The sequence below is a fragment of the Uranotaenia lowii genome, chromosome 3 (genome assembly GCF_029784155.1).
Source record: "Uranotaenia lowii strain MFRU-FL chromosome 3, ASM2978415v1, whole genome shotgun sequence".
NCBI lineage: Eukaryota > Metazoa > Arthropoda > Insecta > Diptera > Culicidae > Uranotaenia > Uranotaenia lowii.
This window is the reverse complement of record NC_073693.1, coordinates 205,244,051-205,256,951: the sequence shown is the minus strand read 5'-3', so window position 1 is coordinate 205,256,951 and position 12,901 is coordinate 205,244,051. Positions and strand designations below refer to the sequence as shown.

Sequence of the window (12,901 nt, the reverse complement as noted above, 5' to 3'; positions counted from 1 at the left end):
GAGGTGGTCGCAATGCCGCTTTTATTAGGGCCGAAAGCTCAATTTTTTGGCCATTGATCTGATTGGAGATCGTGTCGATACCATCAATCAATGTCTCTAGGCAAGAAAATTTTGCCACCTGAGAACTCAGCTTTTCGTGGGAGATGTTTTGGATCTTTAGTTGCTCCAATATTTCTGTTTGCTGTGCCATTAATTTCGTTTGGTCGATCTGCTCTGATATCAAATTTTGGCAGTCACGGCAAACCGGGAGCATGAACCTCCTGATTGACTCCTCGCAGTTTCGCTGCACTCCAACACAAGCGGCGTGGAACCTTCGGTGACATGGGCCCGTACACGTCCAAAGGTGGACGCTATCGACGACATCACAAGTGGAAATATGACACTTTGGCATTTTTGTTTTGTTTTTGTTCGCGGTAGCACAACACAAAAAAAAAAAAAATTAACTGACGAAGGCACTTGACTGCTTTGACAAAAAAAAAAGAGTTCTGTAATTGCTGGAGTAGCGCGGAAACACGTCTATATCGTTCAACGTTCAACGTTCAAATGATTCATTCATCCAAATTCTCTTGTCATTTTGACCTTCAACGGGAATTTTTTTTCATCGTTTTTCCATGCATCGTAAAGATTCAATAAAAATCGAGGTTTTCGGTCCAGGAATTGAATTTTTTTCCTCGAGTTGATCCCCATTTAGAGAATTTCTGAAAACTGGAGAAGTTTTAGTTTTAGTTTTCAAGGATCTCTCAGAGACCATTCTGTAGAGCAAAGCGTTTGATCGTATGTGCGATATTGCAGTTTGAATGCAAGAAGCTTAAAAAGTCTAATTTTCAAATAATTGATGTATCTCAAGTTTCAAACACTTAAGAAAGGTTAAGTGTCATCAGATAATAGAACCAAAAATAATCAAATATTAAAATATGAAATAATTTAGAAGGAACAATTTCATTGGAGTTGAACGTTAGAAATGAGTAAAGTTGGAGATATTCTTGCGTGCACTCAAACGTTTATTAAATTATGCACGATACTGTTAGTAAATTATTTGTAAAACACCAACCACTAAGCAAAAAATCCATCAATTCTTTGTTCATTTGAAACCATGCATTATAAGCAATGCTGAATACATTCAAGTAATTTATCAATATAAATAGACTTTTTGCACTTATCTCCCAGCGCATCAAGTTCCTAGCTTCAAAATAAACAAAATTACTGTATTGTGTTGTGATTACTTAGAAATCCATTATGTTCATTTTCTATGAGTCCGACTGTGTTCAGCAAAAAATAGTAAAAATGAACCGGTCTAATTCCAATTCTTGCAAAACGGTTTCCTATTCCTGTCGCAAAATTACGACGAATTATGGGGCCCGAGCGATTCGATTTCAATCGAATATTGACAAATTTATATAGTTCAGCTTAGTTTGAAATCATTTTTCTAATTTTATTTCAACACTTTTCTGTCGAATTTCATGATTTTGATCGTTATATGCATTGACAGGAAGCGATAAAATAAAGAAACACTTTGGGGGGATCACTAAGTTCGTTTTACAATATGGCGGAGTGCATAAATAATTCAATTCACTTCGCGATTTCAATATCAAATAAATTAAGAAATAGTTTTAAAAGGGACAAATTTGTGATAGAAAATAAATTCACATGCTTAAGTTTATCATGTGAAGTAGCCAATTAAAGTGGAAAGTGATTTTTCGGCTCTAAAACATGCATTCTTGAATTGCGACGAATCAGAGGGATACGACGGAGGAGGGTACACCTACCCTACTATCACACATCAATTATTTACTTCGCGAACGACCGATATTAGCTGGTGTCACTTTAGGTACTGTTGCTGTTAGGGTAAATGTTCCTTTTTTTGCCTTTCGTGTACGCCGGTTGTAGCTGTGTAGAACCATCTTCATCTGTAGCCGTTTCTGAATGAGGAGATCGATGCCGTTTTATAGCATTCTGATTATTCGCATCTTCTTCTTCATTTCTTTGCTGATCTGCACAACCCTTGATAACCTTGGTACAACTGCTTCTTGCGTCTTCTGCATCAGTTGCCCCTCTGTCCATTCGTGTTGATGTCAAGTTTTTCGTTGTAATCTGCACCTTCGGTTGAGCACTTCTGCGCTCAGGAGTTTGAACCACTCCAGAGTAGCTCACTGTAGCTTGCTGCTCTACCCTGCTAGCAGAACTAGCTGGGAGAGACTCGCGCGTGCCGTCGAGTTGGTGTACATCTCCATCCGTTTGTGTTTTTCGGTTCCTATTTTGTGGGCAAGAAGCTTTAAGGTGACCTTCAAGCTTACAAAGAAAGCATTTTTGACTAATTCCCTCGTAGTATATTCTCCCTTTGCGATTTGAAAAAAACAAAAAAGCTGGGATCTCACTTTTTACTTCAATGTACACTCCTCTAACACCCGTAAATAGATCGAGTTCTAGCTCCGCTGGGAATTTTTCTTTAGTTATTCTTTTTATGTTACCATACTTGCCCAGAACAGCCGTTATATTTGCGTCAGTGATTTCTGGAGGTAAATCAAAAATTCTGACATACCTTGTGTAACAACTTGCGACGGCCATTGTGATATTGACCGTATTCCCATTTGAGTAACAAAACTGCAGGTTTTCCGAGTTCTGAGCAATCGCATCCTTCATGGCATCGTGTGTTTTGAACTTTATAAATAACGACTTTTCTTCGGCCACTTTGTAAGACGGCTCCATTGAAGACTTGTCTGCATCGAAGTTTTTCACGAATCTAGCGGTTTCATACAAAGATGGACTGGGAGCACCATCTGGAAACTTAAATACTATTGTGTTCTTCACAATCTCGTCGGCCATTGTGAGAAATGGTACACTACACTGCTGAAACTTTGGGTTATAGCCCTTGATCTAAACACGTCTGTCTGCTAGGAAGTCTGATCGTCGACTGTTATATTATCATAAAATTTTTCAATTTCACTCAATTATATTAGTATTAAGCAGTAAAACATGGAAAAATTCATGTTTTCACTTTTTAAAACTATTATAATTAAGCCGAATTGAAAAATTTCATGCTAATATTACGTTTTACATTAATTTTGATTAATTTAAAATGAAAATAAAAAATAAAAAAGAGACAAAAAAAACGTCTTTCTTGGATGTTGCCAAAAACGAACGGTTTTCGTTTGGTCAAAAATGCGAAAAACGTGATCGTTGCTTATAACTTTTTTAGTTCACATTTTAGCAAATCGGGGTCTTCAAAGAAGTTTGTCAGTAAAATCAGCTCTATAATAAAAAAACCATTATTTTTCTGATTAATCCCCCTACAAGTGAGATAAAATTTCTAACTTCTCTGTTATAGGTTTTAGCTCTTTGATGTTTTCGACAAACTTGTTTGAAATCAAATTTTATACAACTTTGTGTCAGATGCCAAGTTTCTTAAATAATTATTATCCGAGATATCGGCCAAATAAGGAACTTAACCTATAAAAATCAGTTTATTAATTATAACTTTTTTCAGTTAATTTTAAGTTCAATAATATGTTCCACAAAGTTGTTTGTCTTACTAAAATACACCACTTTGTTGAACATTTTAAGTTTGTAAAATATGATACTGCAGAGCTATGTTAAAAAGATTATCGAAAATAGGGCTTTTTCTCGCCTTATTTTACAAACACCGGGCAAAATTGGGCAGCCCGCTTTAGATGAAGTCAAAGATTTCGTCTACAAGGTCCAGGTACAACCGTTAGTATCCATTAGTATCCAAGCGAGATACATCAATCATAAGCAACGATCACGTTTTTCGCATTTTTGACCACTGTGGGATGTTGCCAAAATCGAATGGGGTCTGTAGTATAGAAAAGCATGTTCCGATTTGAAAATTTGCAACCAAATGAGACCTATCTTGAGTTATTTTTTTTTTCGAGGAATCGAATTATAGCTGCAACCCCGCATCTTGAAATGGAGTTATGGCTGTTACCCTAGATTCCCCTATATTTTTCAATTGATTTAGAAATAAGCATGTTCGGACTTAAAATAAGGGAATTGAGGATAGAACAGTCATAACTCCATTTTCCGATGCATGCAGTGGTTGAAACAGCCTTCATTCGATTCTTAGAAAAAAATACACAAGGTAGGTATCTTCATTCTTTTTCTGAATAAAATGAAAAAAAAATGTAGGGGAGTTTAGTGTAAAAACAGCCATATCTTCATTTTCAGATGCATGCGGTGGCTCAAACAGTCATCATACGATCCCTAAAAAAAAAAAACTAAATTAGATGCATTTCGCTCAAAATTTCATGAAGCGTGTTGTGCCTCAAACGATCAACACTCGATTTCTCGGAAAAAACACTCAAGATAGCTTCCTTTTGATTCAAAATATTCAAGCCCGAAGTCCGACCATTCTTTTTCCTAACAATTCAAAAATATTGAAGAGTAAATTTAGAGTAAATCAGCCAGAACTCCATTTTTCGAAGCGTGCGGTTATTCAAAAAGCCATCATTCGATTCCTCAGAATGGTCACACAAAACAGATCCCATTCCAAAGATTCATGTCCGAACATCTTTTTTTTCTGAATAAATTGAAAAATGAAGGGGAATTAAGGGAAAAAACAGTAATAACTCGATTGATCGAAGCCTGTGGTGGCTCAAACAGCCATCATTCGATTCCTGTGAAAACAAAAAATACACAAGATAGTTCTCACTTGATATCTACAATGTTTTCAAGTCCAAACATGCTTTTTCTGAATGAAAAATGTAGGGAAATCAAAGGTAAAACGTAAAACAGTCATAACTCAATTTTCCTACGCGTGCAGTGCCTCGAACAGACTTAGTTCGTTTGCTCAAAGAGAAATACACATGATAAGTTCTGAACTAATTAAATAATGTAAGGGCATTCAGGGTAAAACCAGCGATAAATCCATTTTCCGAAGCTTGCAGTAGCTTGAACAGCCATCATTCGATTCCTCAGGAATAATCACACAAGATAGGGCTCTTTTTGTTCAAAGTTTAAATATACACTGCCGGCCAAAAGTTTGGGATCACCCCCTCAAAAACATGAAAATTTCGATCGGTCATATCTCAGCCATCTTATAACATATTGGAATTCTTTTGATCTCATTCAAGAGTTTATTTATATGACTTAAATTTAGCTAAATGTGGGACATTTTCAAAAACCGAACTTAAAATTAAAACCCGATCATCACAGTGTGGGGTGGACCAAATTTCAAAATTCGAGTTGCACTCGATTCCTTTTTTCATACTAATGAAAATACATTTGTTGAATTTTGTGCGAAAAATTAGTAATATACTAAAAATATATAAAATAGCAACTTGAGTGATCGTCCATAAGTTTGGGATCACTCCGTTTGGTATCGGTTTGGTATTTGGGGCCAAAAGTTTGGTATCAGTCTTCTAAAACATGCATTTTTATTCCACGCGTATCTCTGTTATCAAACAACGTATTGTATATCTGGTAAGTTGATTTGGAAGCTAATGAGTTGAACTTGCTTTATGGATCTTTAGTTTAAATATTTTTGAAGACTAACTTCCTTAGAATTTTTGCCAAATTTTTATCATTTTCTGATGATTTTCACCAAATAGTCCAAATAGTGTTTTGACCATAACTTAGTTGTCTTACAAGGTATTGTAGATGGATAAATACTTTACTCGAACAAACGAGCTTTTTAAATGATTTTCTGAACTTACATAACTTCATGACAATGGTTTGAAAATAGAACCTAGTGTATAAATAAAATAGCGGCTTTCATTTGAGGAAATAATTATAAAGCCAATTAAAAAAATCGTCAAATAAGCTTTATTCCTAGAAACATAAAATCAATAACAGATGTAGTTAGTAATGCTTAGCTGCGTTTTTTATCGCAAAAACTTCCTAAAGCAGCTTAGGGATAAATTTATGTAGAAATGATCGTGTTTCTAAGGTGATTTAGATAAAATAATTGATTTGTCTTTTTCAGCTTCCCACCAGTTTCAAATTTAAATCGATCCTGTTACTATTAATATGTACAAGGCGTTTTACAATTTTTTCGAAAATGTGTTTATTTCTCAATGGTACTTTACTAAAAATTCGTTCTTACTATCTTACTTAAATTTGATGCAAACAAGTTTTCGATGTTAGCATTTTTGTGCTTCTCGCGTTTTTCAGCTTTATAATGTGAAATAAGTAAAGATTGGATCTCCCTGTAGCTGAATTAAATAGAATTGCTGTAAAGTTCGTATGGAAATTATAAATTTGCACACATATTGATGAGGACTCTTAGTTCCATAGAGCCATCATGTTATTATTTGCTCAAAAAATTACTTAACAGTAAAATCATAGGAAAAATACGAAAAACTTTATCCAACTGTCATGTTGAAAGCAACGGAAATGAATCAATATTTCTTCTCTTTGAGACATTCGGAAAAACAAACTTGACAATACTATTTCGTACTCCGGGTCATAATTACGAATAAGGCAAAGTGCCGTGTAGCATAATCATGCCTAATGTTTTGGTGAGCAACGAATGTCAGCATACTTTCGGGCGAACCATTGCGCTGGCGCCAAAAAACGCTCACTTTCCCATGTCCAGCTCACCAACTCACCGAGGCAGGAGACAAGAAAAGTGATGAAGGAATTTTCATTCAGCTAACAGAAAGGACCCAGGATGTACGTGATTCATATCGACCAGTTGAAAAATTTGCAAAATTAGTAATCTTTCTGCTCTAGGCTATCAAAAATGGTGGAAACTAGTGGCTATAGATTGTTGTGATGATAAGTTAAGATTTCCAAGGGACTAGGGAGACGATAGTCGGCCGATAAAGTGCAATATTCTACCGTAGAAGAACATTCGTCCTGATTGTTCTAGAACAAAGAGAAAAGTAAGTGAAAGTATCGAAGTTCAATTTTCACATAAACTATTTAAAGCTAGATGTTAATAAAATGAAACTAGATGATAATGGGATTTCAATTAGTATGAAAATCTTTGAAATCAAACCGAAATCGAAACTGGTGAAAAATTGATTTTTCATCTTGCATGTACGTTTAAATGACGACATGAGGGGAAAAGGGACACACTTCAATGCGGAAGAATCAACCGAGTGAAAGAGAGATATGGCAATGGAAAAAATAATAACCATGCAATCTTCTGGCTTCGATTGCAAGGATAATGAACACATGCTTACTGTGGAGAAAGGCAAACGCCGAATGAAAAAAGGTCAAACGGAGAACGCTTAAAAAAAAAAGAAAAATTAAGTAATTATCACTTTGATGTACTAAATTAAATATTTATATCTATGGATCTCCAATCTGAAAAAAATACTTTGTATTAAATAAAAAATACTTCAGTTTTTTCCAATCAAAATTTTTGTCGAATGTCTCAAAATTGAGACTTACATTTCTTAATATCAAAGTATCTAAATCCAAAAATCAAGTTCTTATATTGATTTTTCCATAAATGTTATTCTTTTCGTTAGGTTTGGAACCTTCTGAATTTTTAAGCATGAATTGCACTCTGAACTCTGAATCTGTATAATCTCTGAAAGTGTATAACAAAATAAATAAGTATTTAGAATTATGAGTTTTCAATTTTAAATTTCCAAACCAGTTTATCGGCACTTTTTTACAACACAAAAATTGGTACCTACGGTTTTGGTATATAGTTTTTAAGCTTCTTTCTGAAATGCTCTATTCAAACTTTTTCGGGTGAGCTTGCATTACGTCGTATGAAATACATTAAAAATTCACAGAAAACTGCTGCAACAGTTAGCAAAACAGCTTTAAAGTTTATATTTCACATATAGAATATGTTGTTCAGGCTACAAATATTCTAAATGGATGAGTTTTTGTTTTTGATCGTAATAAAACTGTTTGTTTACATTCTGATTCATACGATGTAATGCAAGCTCACGCGAGTTTTCAACACCTGTATCTAAATTTTGTTTCAATCTTATTTCTATTTTATTTGGGTGCTCTATATGGATTGTGAATCCTACATCTGGTTAACATATGCATAGGATGTTGGTTCCGCTTATTTTTTTCTCAACCTTGGAGATCAAATTAATTTAATTGATTAAAAATCCGCAATGAAAAAGATAGCAAGAGTTTTTTATGGACCGCCACACTTCCCCACACCAAGAAACTCAAATTGATCCTCCTGGTAATGGAAGTTGCTGTCGAAAAACCAGAAATTTTCTTATACCGTGATTAAATTAAAAGGAATCTTTCGATTGCTTTGATTCAGAAGAATATTCAACCTAGTAGGCTCACAACACATGTTAGACTCCTTAATTCCAAAACGGAGCTTCCTTAAAAGATGCTTCAAATTAAACTAGGTATTCTTTCAAAACGTCTCTGAAACATTTCGTTCTTTTGACTGACATTACGTTTTTGTAATGTAAATAATCCATGAGTGTAATGGAAAAACCTATCAACATGAGGCTATCTGTGTCAGTATTGTGACCACTCTACATAAATTAGTTACGCATAAAGTCTGTTTCACATAGAATCTGTTCGGATGAAAGAGATCATTTTTCCGCAGGTATGGTTTTTATTGCACTTTAAGGAAAAAATATATAAAAATCATTCGTCAGCTTTTCGGATGAATTTTCGAACTTTTTTTGTGATACCACCCATCATTTTCTGCACAGTACTGCTGGTAACCTCATTCACCATCTTGTTCCACCACTTTTCCATTTGAGCGGGTTTTTTTCATGGTTCTGCCACATTTCTTCAGTTTGCCCTTAACTATTGCCCAATATTTCTTGATGGGACAAAAATCCAGAGAGTTTGGTGGATTGATACTTTTTTCAACAAAATCGATCTTGTTCTCCTTATACCACTTAAGGACATCCCGGCTGTAGTGGCAGCTTGCCAAGTCTGACCCGAACTTTACCGGAGCTTTGTGGGACCGAATGAATGGCAAAACCCTCTTCTGGAGACATTCTTCTTTGTAAACATTTCCATTCATTGTGTCCCCAGTGATGAAAATCTTAGTCTTCTTTCCACAACTACAGATCCCTTGCCAAATCATCAACTTACGAGCAAATTTATCTGCGAAAACAAATTTGAATCTACCCGGAAAATTCCCTTTACGCTTCGCAAGGTATAATTTGTTACCGGCTATTTCTCCAAAATCCGTTTTGACGTAAGTTTCGTCGCCCATCAAAATACATCCGTTGTACTTGGTCAACAATTTCTCGTAAAACTTCCTTGTCCTGGTTTTGGCAACCAGGTTTTAATTCAGCGTCCTGTTGGGGTGTTTGCTTGCATGATACGACCGCAAGCCTTCTCGCAAACAAATTCGTCGAGCTGTACTGTGGTTCGTCTTGAGCTTTTTCGCCAAATCACGCAAGGAGATTCCAGGATCATTATGGACTGATCGAATTACCTTTGCTCGCAGCTTCCGGTCATATGTTCCACTTTTACGCCTGGTTTGTTTTGCTCGATCCACTGTAAGGGTCCCCTGGTAACGTTGCAGCACCGAATTTACAGTCGATTTTGGATATTTCAGGAATTTCGCGATCTTTACCCCTCACCTCGTCGGTTTCTCTACGTGAGTGTGCAGAATTTTCTCTCGCCTTTCGCGTTCCATCGTCGATAACTTTCGACTGACTGCTTCAATCTTGATGAAATTTTCACTACTAAGTAAACAAACCATCCGGATCAAAACACTGTCAATAGATTCGCGATGTGAGAACTAGGGGCGCTGCAGTAAATGAAAAGATGCGACCAGATTCTATGTGAAACAGACTTTATCCTAACCCCGATTCACTCAGCACATTTCTGTAGTTGACGCTACAACATTGATTCGATAGTGAACCGGGGCGGTTCAAGTCCATATCGCATTATTTATCTCTTTAAACATCTCATAATGCTTTTGAAATTGGATTCGAATATCATTGAACAAGGCCGAAAAACTGAGGAAAGGTTAAATCGAAAGTTTTATAAAAGATTTATTATCTTAAAGCACAGAGAACAGACGTACAAGCTATCTCACGAAACTTGTGTAAAATTTCCAACGAACATTTTAACCAATTTTTCCTTTTTGGCTTAACCACCAGATGTCTCCAAATACACCAAAGAGAACTGTGAAAATTTGATTTGAAACTTTTGAACGGCGCAATAGATGGCACTGTTTTAAGTCAAGTTGCAACGTATTTTTTGGGTGTCAGCATTTGAAATTTTACACACTTGTTTGAAGATTTTTTGTTCGAGCTTGTACGTCTGTTCTCTGTGCTTAAAGTGCTTTCCTGTTCGTTGTTTGAAAAACACCGCAATTTGCAAGCAAGACTTTTAAAGTAACTTTTTTGTATAATGTTGAAAATCCGAAATTCGATTTATTTTCTCAGAAATAATTGTTATGTGTTTGACTTATAAAGTTATGAAAAATCAAGTCTTCTCATTCTGCTTACCATAAATAATAATAGGTTTTACTATCATCTACTTAACCGCCTATCAACAGATTATCGGGTACAAGTTTTGACCATAAGCCATCCAAAAACCAGCCTAACCGAAAGCAATGGGGAAAAAGAAACAAACTCCTGTTGAAGATCTAATAATACCACCTCAAGACACCCGGATATGTGGTATCATTTGCATTTGCCAGTTAACTTTCGTACTGAGCACCGTAGCGATTGTTTACCTTACGGTGGCCATCTATATGCCAACGTCTCGGGCACAGAAGAGTGGAATCGATGAAACCCCGGTGATGTGTACAACAACCAGAGCGCTGAACAAAGATGCCTGCGAATGGGGTTCATGTGGTGAGTGGTGTCTTAGCAAGACTTCGGGTGCCTGCATCCAGATCTATGTTCATTTGCGCACCAACGGAAGCAGCCTGACGTTTCAAAACTGTACCAATTCAGCGAACAAAACATGCTATGGTATAGATCAAGAGAATGCCAAGAAAGCTCGTTGTATTGCGGATGAATGTAAGAATCTCACCGGAACTTTTAACTGTACCACGGGAATGTGTATCAACATAACGGATGCATTCGAGTGTGTTTTCAAGAACACCGATGCACCGATGAAATGTTCCGGACGACGAGGCAAGATCACCTGCATTGATATACACGGGCTGTTCTCCTGTAACCGTGGAACATGTCGAAAGATAAGAACTCCATACAATTGTGACCGCCGCTGTGTGGATATTCCGACCAGGAATAAGAATATGATATTATTGAGTGGAGATAAAGTTTATCTTTCGCAATGTTCAAGTGCGGTTGATACGATAACTAATCAAGAGGTTTGGAACGAAAGTGACGGGAAAGTGATAATGAATTCGTGTTACACCATACAGAACACCACCAATGGTATTCAAGCAACCGATTGTGTTAACGGATCACTTTTGGAGAAAGATGAGCTTACTGACCTCACCAATTTCACCTATCTAAGCTACCTGCACTATGCAGTATCAACACCGCTGAAAACCATTTCCCCACTGGAGCAGGATTTGACCATTTCAAATGAATCACGGCTGATGATCAATCTAGAAGGTTGCGTCAATACGCTTCAGGATGAGTGTCGGGACTTCCTCAAGGAATATGGCAAAGATGGTACCGATCACAACGCCAGAGCTAGGTTCCCCTGTTTCTACTCTAAAGCTAATACGGAATCGGTGGTCGCTAGATTTGATTTAGCTGAAACTGAAAAACAGTTCCTCGTCGGGTTCTACGTACCAACGATTCTGTTTGGCGTCTCTTGCCTGACCTTGATATTCTGTCAACGCACCATTTACATAGGAGATGATGCCAAGATGCGTTTCGTCGGATTCAAAAAGAAAGAAACCACCGTTGCTAATGGCGCAGCCAAAACAAATGCTAAGGCCAAATCTGGTGATGGTGGTGGAGGCGGCGATTCGGTCATGGCTCTCTGAGATCCATCACGTAAGGACCAGTTTTGTTTTGATTTTAAGTTCCGTTGCTTGTTGCTTGCGGTAGTTTTGTAAATTGTGAGACATTTTTCCAAATTCAAATCTCACTTCTATGCAGCGCCTCCACCGTCATCGAGATTGTGCTTTGGTTGAAAACAACAAGGATTTTTTCGCTGTTGGGCAGTTTTTAATTGATGTTTGTCAAGCCAGTCTAGTAAATGCTAGCAGAAAACCCTTGTTGTTTCATGGAGCTGTGTCTGCGCAAGCTTTTTTGGAAAATTGGCTCACGATGTAGATAAATTTCTGTTTGTTTTCTTATCGAGAGTGTTTTTGGTATTTCGCAGATAACTAAGTTCTTTCTCTTTTACATTACAGGCATTCCTCTACTGCAAGAAGACAGTCCAGTCCATCAATCGGGTGTATTTTCGCTGCACTGATTTGCATCAACAGTACAGTTTCTTCTGCTTTGAAATCGAAAGGTTAGAAAAACCTCCTTACTTTTCTCGTCCTCAGTATGTTGAGTGTGCACCGGATAGCTCTTAGTTATGTCTACCAGTTGGAACGCGTCAGTGTTACGATCTAAAGACAATAACACATTTTACTAAACCCTAAACATCTACTTAAGTAACTGCACGAAACGTCCTATTCGAATCGAATGAAATTTGTATGCAAAGAAAATCCACTCTTAACTACTGTTACGACTCCTCGGAAACATCCAATGACCAATATCATAAGTTAAAGATACCCTCTAAAATCTAATCCCTGCAGTTTCCCAAAAAACTGATTTGAATTGTGTTGACACGAAAGGAGAAGATCTGTTTTGATATCCATATTGTTAAGTCATGTTAATGTTCGCTTTTGTGCTACCAACCTGCAATAGTCTAAGTCTTTTAATGAAATGAAAGCCAGAGTCCCAATTTTGTACTACGGCAACCGGATTATATGAGATGTGTTATCATATAAGTTCTTGTTAGAATTACCTGGGTTCGATATTTTATTACTAACCAAAGTTTGAAAATCTACACCACACATTGATAAACATCGCAGAAAAAGTACAAGACCAGAATCAAT

General features: G+C 36.6%; 2 protein-coding genes across 2 annotated transcripts in view; one reads left to right on the top strand and one right to left on the bottom strand.

The window, feature by feature from the left end:
* Positions 1–12,901, bottom strand: part of LOC129756942 (cilia- and flagella-associated protein 298-like) — a 66,713-nt gene that overhangs the window by 37,105 nt on the left and 16,707 nt on the right. The window lies entirely within an intron of this gene.
* On the top strand, positions 6,698–12,345 carry LOC129756943 (uncharacterized). The gene is made up of 3 exons (XM_055754013.1): positions 6,698–6,839; positions 10,421–11,843; positions 12,206–12,345. Exon 2 carries the CDS (start codon positions 10,478–10,480, stop codon positions 11,831–11,833), a length of 1,356 nt encoding a protein of 451 aa, XP_055609988.1. The 5' UTR covers positions 6,698–6,839; positions 10,421–10,477; the 3' UTR covers positions 11,834–11,843; positions 12,206–12,345.

Bases quoted from the DNA above. Each gene is read 5' to 3' on its own strand.
- LOC129756943 (XM_055754013.1), top strand. From the start codon at position 10,478: ATGGGGAAAAAGAAACAAACTCCTGTTGAAGATCTAATAATACCACCT.